The sequence below is a fragment of the Salarias fasciatus genome, chromosome 7 (genome assembly GCF_902148845.1).
Source record: "Salarias fasciatus chromosome 7, fSalaFa1.1, whole genome shotgun sequence".
Lineage (NCBI taxonomy): Eukaryota > Metazoa > Chordata > Actinopteri > Blenniiformes > Blenniidae > Salarias > Salarias fasciatus.
This window is the reverse complement of record NC_043751.1, coordinates 15,339,568-15,354,252: the sequence shown is the minus strand read 5'-3', so window position 1 is coordinate 15,354,252 and position 14,685 is coordinate 15,339,568. Positions and strand designations below refer to the sequence as shown.

Genomic DNA, 14,685 nt, shown 5'->3' with positions numbered 1-14,685 from the left:
TCTATGAATGAGCTGTTTTCTGAAACTAGTCGTCAGGTTGCGACACTGGTTCAGCAGACAGGTAGACACTGAGTCACTGCCGACTTTCTTGTCCGAGACCGTAGGTCCTGCTGCCCTGAGACAGCGGCTCCGCTGTAATATGCGTTTGTCCATCTGTGTCTCACTATTCGTCTACGTTCTATGTAGGTCCCAGAGGTCAGGTCGGGTCCAGCAGATTCTCACTTCTGCCTTTTGCAGAACTGAGTGTCAGACGGGGTATTTTTGTTCACCCAACAGACAGGAATGGTTTCGCCATCAGAAAGAAAGCTTCTTTTTTTTTTAATGTTTTGACATTTTTTGTGTTCTGAGAAAAAAAAACAACAAAACAACTGCATATGTGTGTGTGTGCGCACACACACACACTTAGGTATGAGCTCATTAGGTGTGAAAGCGTTGTCTGGTATTTTCTCCTCTTGATATTTGATGATAAAACAATAATGAGCAAGTCACACACCGGTGGAGAACTGTATTTAAAGATAACCTTGGAGTTTCACAAAAAGAAAATTGAACATGAACTCTCTCTGCAGTTATATTTCAAAACAGTTTAAAAAAAGTGAAAAAATAATGTTAAAAAAGAACAAAAAACATCCAACCTCAGAGCACGACTTCCATCGTATTCTGCTATTGTGAGCATTCTTTGTTTGCACTTGGGATTTGTCATATTTTCTCCTTGCATTGGAGTGCACATTTCAGGTGAACTCAGATCAGTCGCACTAAGAAGCAAACAGAAAATAAGTCATCCAAATTTTTTAAGCTATCTCTCCAGTAACGTAATGTATTCTTTAAAAAATAAAGACAAGCAAAACAGAGAATATTTAAAAAAAAAAAAAAAAACTTTCAGAGGTGGACATTTTTCATTTAAAGCCCAACATTATTGTTCTGTAATAAACAGAACTTTAGCTTTTCAGGCTGTGAAGCCAAAGTTCTGTCCACTTCCCCACCATGCCATCTTCTTAAAAAAAGAAAAAAAAATCCTCGAAATCAAACACTTACTTTTTTTTTTTTTTTTTTTTTTTTTATTTTAGTTGGCAAGACACAACAAGATGTTGCAGCAGAGCCTCCGGCCGGGGTCCGGACTCGGGCCGGGATCGGGAGTGGACCCCGACAGTGAGAAGGATGACGCCCTTCACCACTACGCCAATCACACGGCTCAGATTGAGGTAAAACCTCAGCTTCACTTTCACCATTTTTCACTGGAAGTCTAAAACAGCCTGGCTCTGCTGCTCTTTGTCAGTGAAAACCGTGAAACGAGGGATGTTTGCTTTCAGATCGTGCGTCACGACCGCTCCATGGAGCAGATCGTGTTTCCCGTCCCGAGCATCTGCGAGTACCTGACCGAGGAGTCCAAGGTGCGAGTGTTCACCACCACCGAGAGGGACGATCAAGGCAGCAAGGTTAATGACTTCTTCCAGCAGTTCGACAACCTCTACAATGAAATGAGGTGGCAGAAGAAGATCCGCAGTAAGTCCTTAAATTCTGAATCCGCTGCTTGGGAAAATAATGATGGGGGGCCAGCAGAATGAGGGTGCAAGGATGGGAAAACATGATTACCATTCAGCAGCGTCTGCTGATGTGATTTCCTCAATAAATTGAAGGGCCAGCAGTGAGTTTTTTGTTTGAGTGTTTGTGTGTGTGTTCTGAATGTGTGTGTTTCTACTGTCCCCGTTACTTTTCTACAGAAAATAAAGCGATGTTCTGGTTCTCACGCCACATCTCTCTCTGGGGGAGCATCTCCTTCTACCTGGCCTGTCTGCTCAACATCGCCGTGGCTGTTTTCTACCCTTTCGGTGACGACGGCGACGAGGGTGAGACTTTTTACTCACTGTAGGTACTGAAGGTTTTACTTCTGCATTTTGGAGCAGCTGGATCTGAGGGGAAGCACCAGTTCTTATTTGTGAATATACGGGTCAAGTGTTCAGGGGCAAGGCCCTGTAATGGTTTTAGAAAAAAAGATGTTAAAAAATTAAAAAAAAAACAAAAAACAAACTGGTATTGAATAAAAGAGGGAAAAAAATGACTTCTTTTAAGTCAAGCTGTGTGTTATCAGAAATCTGTCAAATAGTATAATTATGGACTAAAGATGACCTGAATTAGTTGTTTTTGTGGTTTTCAAAGAAGGCAAAATAGATAAAGCAAAGACACACTTTACACTCTCCACTCCTACTCCAGCGGAGATAAATTATTTATCTTTTTTCAGCAGTTTGAGAGAAAGTTTACGTCAGGTCAAGGTGTTGTTATCTGAAGTTGAGTTTTTACAACAGTGAACTACACTCCTCACCCGTCAGTCACGAGCAGTCAGATAAACTTTTATTGAACAGACACTCACGATGATAACTGATGTTAAAAATTGTAGTTTGCTCACCAAAGAAACGATCACGATAACAAAGTTATTTAAAAAAAAACGTGCTCACTGTAGTCGGCCCCAGTGATGTTTGTCCTTGACTAAAAGTCGTTCTTATACTTCCACATTCTTAAATAAATTAAAATCTTCTGCCTGTTCGAACGTAGAAATGATCACAGTCTACAGGTGTATTTTATATTTATTGATTTCGTTCTCTTAAAGATTCAAACTGGATTTTTTTCGTCCGTATTAAATGTCGCTTTAGTAAAAGATGTTAATTACTGCAGATCATCTCTGTTTGTATTTGGAAGTGGCTGCTCTGTGTCACCTGAGGTTGTGTTTATTTAAAGATGGTACTCACCTACAGTACACACACACACACACACACACACACACACACACACACACACACACACACACACACACACACACAGATTGTTATTTTTCTTAGATTAATAACACTTTAGTTCAGGTCATTGTAGGCGTGTGCAGATTGCGCCTCAGTACAATGTTTCTCACTCTCAGGTCTCAACCTTTTGATGTCGGGCTGCTTTAATTATCTTTATGGGCTTTTTGTTTTCTGCCAATCTTCATCAAGACGTCTTATCAGTCAGGAGAAGAGAAAACACCTATGTGCAAGGAGAGGACCTCTTTATTATCGAGTACATATTGTCATTATGCTACTTTTTACTACTTTAGACGCAGTAAAATTTATTGTCTCTCTGACAAATGTTTTGTTTTTTGTTCTTTTTGTTTTCCTCGGGAAGCGCCACTGTTCATGGAGAATTCTGCATTTTATACAGAAGTGTGAGCAGAAAAATATCCTAAACATGCAGGACTGATGCTGTCTGTGTTCACTCTTTCTATTTTTTGGAAGGATAGATTTTTAAAAAGGATCTTTTTATCTTGCTTGCGCATGCCATACTTTAAATGCAGTGCGAACGTCCTGCTGGCAGCACGCCGTGTTCACGGAGGCAAATATGGATGGAGCACATGTCGGCGACGGTTTTGAAGTTTGTTTGGCGGTTTGTTTTTCCCCGTGCAGGCACCCTGTCGTCCTTCTGGAACATCTTGCTGTGGGTGGCTCTCGGGGTCTTCACCGCCTTGCTTGCTGTGTTGCCCAAGCCGTGGGGCATCCTCTTCTTCCTGGTCTCCCTCATTTTACGGGCCATCTACACGATGAGCCTGGGTCCTGCTCTGCTGCTGCTGGGCACGGCCAATGTCGGTACTCCCAGCTGGACGCGTCTGTTCTCGCGTGTCCTTCTTGATAGACTCTGAGTCTTGTTTTCTTCTATTTTCAGCTGTTCAACAAGCTGGTCTTTCTTGTAAGTTTTGTGGGCAACCAGGGAACGTTCACCCGAGGCTACAAAGCGGTGGTGATGGACATGCTCTTCATCTACCATTTGGGCTACGCCATCATCTGCGTCCTGGGCCTCTTCGTTCATGAGTTCTTCTACAGCTTCTTGGTGAGGAGCGTCGTTGGCGGAGTGAGCGACGGAAGCTTGACAGAAGCTGTCCACTCTGACGTCCCTTTCCCGTTTCACAGCTGTTCGACCTGGTGATCCGGGAGGAGACCCTGCTCAACGTGATAAAGAGCGTGACGAGGAACGGCCGCTCCATCATACTGACCGCCGTTCTGGCCATCTTCCTCGTCTACTTCTTCTCCATCATCGGCTTCCTGTTCCTCAAAGACGATTTCCGCATGGAGGTGGACCCTCTTCCTACAGGTCAGCCCACGGCCATTTTGTATTTAAATTTAATTTAGTTTTTGTCATTATTTCATCCCTTTCTGAACACAGTAATGCTGAAGAACTGCCAGAAGGTTAAAGTTGAAGTTATCTTGAAAAAAAGAAGAAGAAAACATGTGCCCATTACACGTTTGTTGACAATTCTAAAGCTATAAACTCATAAAACCGGGCAACGTCAATATAATTTCAGTCATAAACAAGTTAAACAGCAATACCAGGGGCTGATAAGTGAACCTTTTGAAGAAGAACAAACAGTATAATTTGAGTAGCTCATGGCTTAGAATATTTATATGTCACAATCTATCTTTCTCCTTCTCATTCTGTTTCGAGTCTGATTTATGAACCTAAAAGAGGAAAAACTCTATTTGCCCATTCCACCTGGTTTTGTTATGTTTTGGCTGCTCTGTCCTCAAGTTAAACCTGAGTTCACCTTGGGAGCCTGTTCTTCTTTTACTGTAAACATATATTTAACTCAGATTGTACTTCCAAGAAGTTGTTTGAGCAACAGAAATTGAGGGGAAAAGCAACACAGAGCAGCACATGATTTCCCTTTTCGGAAGATGACTTCTTGGACAGTCACCATATGATTACAAGACATTAAATGAATCAGTTGCACGATTTGATTTCACACCATCTGATCCAGTAAATTTGGATTTATTCTTTATATTCTATTCTTTTTGTTATTTTTGGGCTTGAAAACTGTCTGCCTGGAGTCCGAAGAGTGAAAATCTCCACATAAAGATCTTAAAAACATGTACAGGACACTGCATATCCATAGCCAGACACATGTTTTGAAAACACGGTGGCGAGTGTGGGTGTGCTAATGAGCGCCGGCGCTGACGGTCAGGAAGACATCCTGCTAGCACATGTGCACCTGTTGCATAACCTGGTGGCCGCGCCATCCTGTGTTTTGCTGAATAGAGCGCGGCAGACAGAACAGAGCGGTGGTGTGTTATGTAACCAGCCGGGCTCACGCCTGTCTGTATGTTAGCTGACGGGCTGAGCGGAGGTACAGCCGGAGCGCCGCTGTACCTCCGGAGCCGTGACCTCCCGCACCCCTCCTCCTCAGACCTTCATCCCGTCCCACCCACTCCACATCGGGTCCTTTCACTTCTTCTCCCCCCCCCCCTCCTCTAAACCTTCACTCCGTGCTCCTCGCTGCTTTAGAGGACGCTGCTGCCCAGGCGTACGTCTGTCCTCCTGTCTGTCCTCCTCGGCTCGTCATGCCGGGTACTACAGCGGCTCTGCTACTCAGGGCTTCTGCCGATGTGCAAATGATTTGTTCAGGTTTTTCTCAGCAACACTTCACCGCCCACCCGGCAGCTGCTGCTGCCTCGGTTTACATAATGTCTGACTATATCTTTCTTTCTGATTTCGCCGGCTCTGATGAGAATTAGCGCGGGAAGAAGTTTTAACGCAGGAGTAAAAGTTTAGCCGTCTCCTTCTCGCGTGGAAATTCTGGTCGCTGTCATAATCAACCAGCCACGCATACATTTCCCGTTTCTCCTCTTCTGTTTTTCTTTGCAGGAAAAAAGGATTTCCTGAGTGACAGTGGAGATGCAGACACATGTTTGAAAGACAGCTGCCCTCTTTCAACACCCCAATCAGATCCTGGTAAGTTATGTGGATGTCGGAAAAAACAGCAACAACAACAAAAAAACAGATTTTCTTCTCATTACGAGACTCGCTGTTGCGTAGACAAGTTTTAAGATTTTGCGGATTGACTGAGAATGTGGGTGTGTGTGTGTGTGTGTGTGTGTGTGTGTGAGTGACCTTTCTGGCAGTGCTTGGTTCCTGAAAGGTTACTCATGCAGACACAGCGAGGCGCGCGCACACACATGGACACACACACACACACTGAGGCGTGCACACAAAGAAACTTGATGAGGCAGAGGGGGTGACTCACGCTCCTATTTGTTCTCCTGCGTCTCCATGGATCACCTGCACTATAGGGGCATGCACGTGATCCCATCCACTTCCCTCGCCTCTTGGTTTTTTCTCGGCACCACCGTGCGCGGCTTTATTCATTTTCACTAAATGCGCATTGACTGTATCATACATATAGCTTATAGGAAGTGTAATGGACTGGTGTCCTGCCTCTCTCTCACACACACACACACACACACACACACACACACCAAAGTTGGATGATGTTGTACAGAGAAATGGAAGGGTGTATATGAAAAATCGTTTTTGTTTTTTTCCCACCCGGTTGTTTTTAATCTTTCATGCTTTAATACTGTTCAGTAAAATTCTGATTACTTCCTTTTAAAAGCTGCAATCAGATATTGTGAAAGTGATATTCACAAAAAAAAATTGCTTGCCGTCAAGGACAAAATCAGAAACTGTGTTGTATATTTATGCGCGTCAAGCCAGATTTGCATTTGCTGTGCCGTGAATGTAGATGTAAAGCAGCCGGTAGTACATGCTTAACCTTGTTGCAGTTTATGTCCCTTAATGAATTCGGTTCAGGGTGTTGTTTTGTAATTTCTCTGCAAATCTTAAATCATATTTGTCCTTCACTTTGTTCTGTTGTTGTGTGTTTTGTTATAGATGAAGAGAAGGGGATTGAACGTGTGTGCGACACTCTGCTCATGTGTATCATCACTGTGTTGAACCAGGGACTGAGAAATGGAGGAGGTGTGGGAGATTTTCTCCGGAGACCCTCCAAAGCGGTGAGACCTCAAAACCTCGGCATCAACAATTTAAGGCTAGTTATGCTGTTGCTGGAAAGTTTCTAACTTTATTATTAATCTAATACTGTAAACGTTGGGACGATGTGTAAATATCGTAACTAAATAGAAAAAAAATATTAAAAGATAAAATTAAGATAGAAGCCAATACATTTAAATTCTAATTAAGTCCATAACCATAAAACTCCTGAATAAAGTAGGCCGAAAAGGTCAGTCTGGAAGGTGGCTGATAAAAATGTGCACTTAAAAATAAAAGACAGTGCAGGTCTCAGGTCGTCAGGCAGACTCCACCTCAGGTGTGGACTGCAGCTATGAAACGCTGCCCCGTTCGGGGTTTTTCTTCGAACTTTGGGTGTAATTAAATGGTCACTACCTAAAATCCTAAGAGCTGTAGAGGGCTCACATGATGAAGTAAACCCAGATTAATAGGAAGGTCAAAGACTGTTAAGTTTTTTCATTGTTTTGCTTTTTTGTTGTTGTTTAGTCACATTTCATGCATTGTTTCAGTTTTATTACAGTGACTGTTCCATTCAAAAACATTTTTTTAATAGTTGTCAGTTGTGTTTTGTGCAGAGTAAGACCTTGCATTTCGCTGTAATTTACCCTTATCAAGGAGCCCCTCTTTGCGGCCCGGGTGGTCTACGACCTCCTGTTCTTCTTCGTCGTCATCATCATCGTTCTCAACCTCATCTTTGGTGTCATCATTGACACGTTTGCCGACTTGAGGAGCGAGAAGCAGAGGAAGGAGGAGATCCTCAAAACCACCTGTTTCATTTGCGGTGTGTAGAACTTCACACTTTCACGTATGCAGATGTGACCGTGCTGTTTGGGAGAGCATCATGTGTCAAACCTGTGCGTTGCAGGCCTGGAGAGAGACAAGTTTGACAACAAGACGGTGTCGTTTGAGGAGCACATCAAATCTGAGCACAACATGTGGCACTACCTGTACTTCCTGGTCCTGGTGCGGGTGAAGGATCCCACCGAGTACACCGGTCCCGAGAGCTACGTGGCCCAGATGATTGCAGTGGGTGTCTCACACGTGCACGCCACATGCGCACGCGCCGCACACCGTGTCTGTTCGAGGCAGTTTTATTCGCCTGAGCCTCTGCATCACACAAGCTCGTCTGTGGTGATTGATCTGAAACGACGCCACGCATTGTGTGTTTACCAGTCGTTCCACACCGTGAGGATTAAACATTTGAGATTGCTCCGCACTATCTTTAAGGTGGTACGCGAGCACATAAAAGCACCCCGAGCTCTGCTTAATATTCCAGGAACATCTGGACAAACAAATACTTTGACTTCACCCCCTAATTCATATTTTGTTGGCAGGCTGTACCAGGCAGATGAGCATACAGATGTCTGAGCGCTGGAGACTTAAAGTTGCCCGGCCTTCCTAAGTTTTGCAGACTTGCACAGTGTGCTACAGAAGCGTGATCCTCCACAGCAGACGAGCGATCGAAAAAAAAAAAAAAAAAAATGAGACTGAGCCTCTAGGCTTGTGCCAGGCATCCCAATTTATTCCCCTTCCCCCTTCACACCGCCGCGGAGCGATGGGCCTCTGTGCTCAGGTAGTCCTCACTACGCCGAGTTCCTAACCTGCTGGGACACAGTGTGGTTAAATAGTAATTAAACCCAGTCCAGCACTATTATCATCAGTGCACCAACTTACTGCACTGACACACAGACAAGAAGTTGAAGGATGTAAGGGCAACTAAAGGTGTTGCTGTTAGGTTAATGGATTCAAATGAAGCCTCGCAGCACAATGGCACATTTTGTGATTAACATTCGCTCGTGATGGGCATAAGAATGGTGGCATTATAATGAACAATTTGCATAACAAACAGGTGATAGACGTCGAATTAATATGCATCAGCAGGTCTTCCAACAGGTCGGTTCTCTGATGCCGGGCCAAGGTATTGCTGGGTGATGAGGTAATGATGAGTCAGGAATTTATATTAACACCTCCTAATGTGCTGCAGAGCAGAAACACACACACACACACACACACACACACACTCACACACACACACAGGAGGGCGAGAGACTAAATAAGTTTTCGAAATGAGTTTGTTTGCCCGTTGCAGGTTGAATTCTCCTCTTTTCTGGCAGTTCAACTTGTATATTTCAAAACTCCTGCAAAACTTCAACTACTGGGCGGCCAGTTTGATACGTTTAACATCAGAGAACTGCGTTACAACCAAACAAAATGAGTGAGCATTTTCTTTGCGTTGGTGGGGTCAATAAAACATGAAGACAAACTGAAATAACTGGTATGATGAAGCTGATTAGGACTTTTTTTTGTTAACCTCTAAAGAGTAAAGTTGTTGATACATGTAAAATCTGCAGGACAAGGACTAAACCATCTCATTGGATATGATAAAAAAAAATTGTGATAAAAAGCAATAGACAAACAAATTATTCAATAAAAGTAAAGGTTGACAGATAGGATCAATATTTAAAATGATTTTCAAATTATGATGAAAAAAAATCATAATGTATTTAAAATGTTGTCAGATCATCTCTGTAGCCAAAGAGAAATATGAGAAATTGAAGCAAGTAGAACTGAATGAGGCGAGTCGGACTGTTGTCTGCATTTATAGTCAGGAGAAATGCTTAAATGTTTAAATGTCTGGTCTCTACAAATTGACAGAGGATTCATTTTCATTTTCATGTTGCTCTGTTCAACATCTCTTGGTGTTTTGAGCTGTAGACAAAAAATAGATTCAAAAAACATTGTCAGGAATTTTGTCTGAAGCTTTAGCAATTAAATGAAAATGCTGTTGAACGTTATCAGACTGACAAACTCTGTGCAACTTGCAACAGATTCAGTCTGCTGGTGTCGGGATGTGTTTTCTGCAGATACTACTGAAGATGTCACGTTCTCTACCGTTGCTTTGAGGGTTAATACCTCTGTTTAAGATATGTAAATAAATAAATAAAAAAAATTTTTTTAAATTATTTAAAGCTGAAAAAAGTCTTCTTGAAGATGTGTAAAAGATTATACATTCATTTTTCCACATATAACTTTTTTTAATGCAATGGACATATGATTGCACTAGTTTTATGGGCACAATAAATAGAGAATGTGTTGCCAGGTGGGCATAAAACAAAGAAAACAAGTGTCTGTTTTCCATATTTCTCGCTAATTTTAGAAATTCAAGACAAGTAAACCTGTCTCAGTATTCAGCTTTGTTCGTTTTTAAACTAATTTAAAAAAAATGTGGCAGCCATCAAAGATGTTAACATGCCCAATAAAGCGTAAATCTTTAAAAGAAAAAGACAAAATTTTGCTCACATTAGGTCTTATATAGCGAGAAACCGATTCACGGTGTGTAACTTTACAGAGAGCTGGCGGGTCAGAGGGTCATACGTCGAACGTACGCGGTCCAGGACGGGTTATTTTTGCAGCATGTGTTACCAAGGTAATCTGGCAGGGTTAAAAGTGAGACGGACATGTGACGACGATAAGCCTGGCTCAAGGCTCCAAATACCTCATTGACCCACTGATCTCCCGGCGTAGTGCGCCCAGCTGGTGTCCCTCAGGGACTCTCCCCCTCCCACTAAGAAACACCTGAGCACCTTCAACAACAACGTACCTCTGCAACAAATACTCACTGTTAAGGTTGGAAAAAAAAACCCCAAAACAGCTAATGTAGATGTTAAAAAACTTAAAAGTTGTTGACCAGGTTTATCCTCAGATGCCTTACTGGAGACTGAAAAGTTGTCTGTGTTTGTGATGTTCCCCCAAACTTTAAACAGTAAACTGCTAACCTGCTCACACAGTGATTTAGCATAAGTCGTTAAGGAGCAGCTAAATGGAGGTCATTATGCCGATCTCTGCATCAGCTTGCTCCGTTTGTCTTCCTGCTCCGCAGCCCTCAGCAGACTTTGATTTGAAATGTAGGAAGGAATATTCTCTGCTGTCACTCTTTTGGGGCTCCGCTCATCAGGCGCCATCTTTATTGTTTCAACAGCAGGATGAAACACACAGCAGCTGAATGCGTTCGTAGCAATTCTTAGTCAACCATGTGTAACCACCTGCTCTCTGGAAACAGCACAGAGCAACACTGCTTATACTGCACTGATAAAAAGGATAATTAGAGCATCAACAAAGAAAATATAGTATATTTCTGCAGTGATCAATGCAACAGCTGATTCCAAAAGAACTGAAACCTTCACCTCAAGCACAAAATATAGTCTTTGTCAAAATATTGGTTGACCTGATACATTCCCTTCTAGTTTCTTTATTAATCAGACATTTTATCCGATCTCTGTATCTGACCGATACCGTAAAACAAAGTCTTAATCCTCACTTTTTACTCTTTGCTACTGTTAACGGTCCATCACGGGCAAACAGATGGAGACAGACTTTTATATTCACACCTACGGGCAATTTTTAGACTCATCAGTTAACTTCAAGTGCATGTCTTTGGGTTGTGGGAGTTCACCAGTCTACTCAAAACACACACACACACACACACACACACACACACACACACATACATACATTAAGGAAGTTCAGGCAAATTCTACACAGAAAGAACCCCAAATTGGAGATATTCTTGCTCTGACGAAAAAGTACCAACTATTGTACCGCTGTGTGGCCATGATGATGGTTTTGAATGATAGTTTTTTTTTTCTCTAAACTCAGAAAGACTGGCATGCGCACATACACACTCCCAACACTACCCGACTTTCACAATGATCGTATCTGGTCGAGATGAAGCTGTGCTGAGCGAAAGTGTAAGAGCTTTTGTCAGCGGGTGTCTGTTCTGTCAGTGTGTGTGTCGCGCGTGCGGCTGTTTGTGTGTAAAATTATGACAGCGACTGCAGGCCTAGCAGGTACTGCAGCAGCCACAACGCTGTTACATAACCCATCTCAAGTGGCCTGCTAATAGCTCAGCCCTGCCTGGCACGTGCTCTCCTGTCCCTTTCTCTCTCATACCCCCCCACCCCCACCCCCAACACACACACACACACACACCGGCAGGCAGAGTCACTGTCACATCATGAACTCTTCATGCCGCACATGTGACATGTTGTTTTCAGTAATAAACGCAGATGAAGGGCCTGCGTTTGCGATGTAAAGGGAGGGCAGGAGTCAGACTTTGTTTAATGAGATGCAATGTAGTTTAAAGCTCTATAAAAGCTGCTCCACTCGAGAACCTGTGTGTGTGTGTGTGTGTGCACACGCGTGTTAACTGATATCTGCGCACTTGTCTGGTGCGCTCTCTCTGTGTGCTGTGTCATTGTATCTCTTCACACTCGTCTGTATCCTTGTGGCGGCCGATTACAACTGTTGTGCAGCCACTTCAGTCGAGAGCCTGAACTCCGCTTTTTAACCTTATTTCACTCACTTCAGTTTTTACCTCCGTCAGGTTTAATGTGAGGAAGAAGATGATTGTTAGCACACGCAAAATAATTTATTTTAAAGAGAATTAAGTTCATTTACTTAGAATGAATTGGGTTAATGATCATAATTTTCCATAATTAAGTCTACGAAGCAATGTATAAAATAACCTTCAACTTAATGAATGATGTAAAATAATTTGCTTTTTGGCTAATTGGCTCAGTCAGTCGCTTGTACTGAATTTTACTTTATAATCAGCCCTTTTAATGGCTTCTTTTTCAATATATATCAGAAATAAAGTGATTTGCAGTCTCACAGCGAGAAGATTGCTGGTTCTCATCTGGTTTCTTCTTTCAGCTTGCGTGCGTCTTCTCGGGGTACTTTGGTTTCCCTCCCACAGTAGGAAAAGAAAAAAAAAAAAATCATTTCAGGCTAATTAGTGCCTGTAGACGTGAGTGTGTGTGGTTGTCTGTCTCTCAGTGGCCTGGCGGTCTGTGCAGATCTTTACTGATTGGTAGCTCAGATCGATGGATGAGCGGGTGAAGAGTAAAACATTTTATACGATTGCAGCAGGTTTGAGAGCATACATGTTTACATGTTTCCTTCACTTGAGAGGTCCCAAATATTTTTTTTTTAATCTAAATCTTAACCTGTATGATTTAAAGCTAAAATGATGCACGATAGAAAAAAAAATGCATTGAGTTCAACGACAACCAGCTCCTTCCTAATTTGTCTGGATAATGTTGTTTTCTACATGGAATAAGTACAGGATGTACATGTAGATGACGAAACCCCCCGCTAGTGGTGTGGTGACGGAAGCATGGTGAGGAGCACATGAATGTCTGTAATTTCACGCTCGCTGATGTGTTCAAATGGATCAATGAAGCAACGCTGAGGCCTGACTCATTCAGACAGTGCAGCACAGTGGATCACACAGTGGATCACTGTACGGGCTGATGAAAAGGCGTTAGACGGCGGTGGGACAGTTCAGATTCTGTGCAGTCGCTGTTAAATTTTGTGCCGCCAATGCAAGATATGATGCCGCAGTCAGCGCGAGTGATTGTACATTTGAGAAGATTTATTGGTGGCATTTTAGAGGTTACCTAATCCATTAGTTCCGGTTGAACATCACGCAGCTCTCTGAGCTCACAGAGCCTTTGTTCTGTGTTTATTTTTAATTGCACCCGTTTATTTTATTTTCGGAGTCCTCTCGATGCCAGAGGATCAAATTAGGCAAATATTTCTTGACAAGATTTTATAGAATGGTGAGGTTCATACTTGGTAGCTCAATCAGTGGATCACTGTAGTCAGCGCCACAAAGACAAAGTCAAAAGAAGGAATTAGTGAGTGGAAAATGACAATAATAAAAGTGCAGTAAAGAAATGAACAGTCGCTTCTTACTGAGTTGGTTGTGTCAAAATAATATATGACAGCTAAAAAAAAAAGAGGCAAATGTGACATCCCCACAATGACTTTACACTTAAATTGGTCCCCTGACAATGTTTAAAGTGCTGTCATTTCAAGCAACTGTCACTTTATTATGAGAGTTTCGTTATGCTGCACACTGGTGTAGTGGTTAACGGTACATCTTCACAGCAAGAGTGAATCCAGTTCATGTCTCTCAGTGTCAAGGTTGCTTATTCTCCCTGTTGGTCATTTGATTTTGGTTCAGATACTCCTCTTTCCTCCAGTAGTCCAAAAGCATTGCGTGTGTTTGAGGCTGACGGCTAACTGTATTTGCCCTGTGATGGACTGGCGACCTGTCCAGGTTGTCCCCTGCCTTGCCCAACAGCGACCTGCCCTTCAACCCTTTGACCCTTGAGACCATGGGAGTTATTGGCCCACTTTAAAAGACGTTTCTTTGTGAGTGTGAAACATTTGGCAATAACCATCTCTGCCAAATATGAGGACAGTTCCTCATTCATGAGATTTTGACGTCACAAAAACGGAAAGAACAATGTGATCACTATAACTTTTAACTTTGACATGAGCAAAGCAGTGATTCATTTGAAACTGAGATTTTTGCCAAAAAAATGAAAAAGCCTTTGGGGAAAGGTAGATGGATGATGTTCAACAATGAAAGGGCGACTGTTTTGTAGCACCTCAGGTCTCTGGCCTCACAGAGCATGACTTAAGGTCATCACACAACTATCTCTGTAGTTATTTTTCATATTTGACTGATTATGATAAATTTCAGACCAGTGTTGAGCTGCTTTGTCTGACTTGCTTTTCATCGCTGCTTCTCATCTCATTCTAAATTTAAGAATTAAGTGTAAAGTTTCTGCCAGCCATTACATAATAACGACTTAAAATAACTCCCAATTCAGTTTTTATAAAGCTTCCTTGTTTAGGTCGATGAATAAGCAATTTGCAATCTGCGGCCGCTATCCCATGATGTGTCATGACTATTAAAGTCTCACTTCAGAAAGTGCAATACACCAAATAATTGGAGAAATAAAACAAATAGCCCACACACACACACACACACTGCCCATCCCTGTGCACCCTCAG

At 42.5% G+C, this 14,685-nt stretch overlaps 1 protein-coding gene across 1 annotated transcript in view; it reads left to right on the top strand.

Moving 5' to 3' along the window:
• itpr2 (inositol 1,4,5-trisphosphate receptor, type 2) overlaps positions 1-14,685 on the top strand; it is a 55,428-nt gene that overhangs the window by 36,819 nt on the left and 3,924 nt on the right. Inside the window, exons 46-55 of the mRNA XM_030095540.1 lie at positions 1,065-1,199; positions 1,308-1,500; positions 1,719-1,844; positions 3,426-3,601; positions 3,682-3,846; positions 3,927-4,107; positions 5,656-5,742; positions 6,682-6,803; positions 7,435-7,600; positions 7,685-7,845. Of these exons, the coding sequence (XP_029951400.1) occupies positions 1,065-1,199; positions 1,308-1,500; positions 1,719-1,844; positions 3,426-3,601; positions 3,682-3,846; positions 3,927-4,107; positions 5,656-5,742; positions 6,682-6,803; positions 7,435-7,600; positions 7,685-7,845 (1,512 nt within the window). The remainder of the gene's footprint in view (positions 1-1,064; positions 1,200-1,307; positions 1,501-1,718; positions 1,845-3,425; positions 3,602-3,681; positions 3,847-3,926; positions 4,108-5,655; positions 5,743-6,681; positions 6,804-7,434; positions 7,601-7,684; positions 7,846-14,685) is intronic.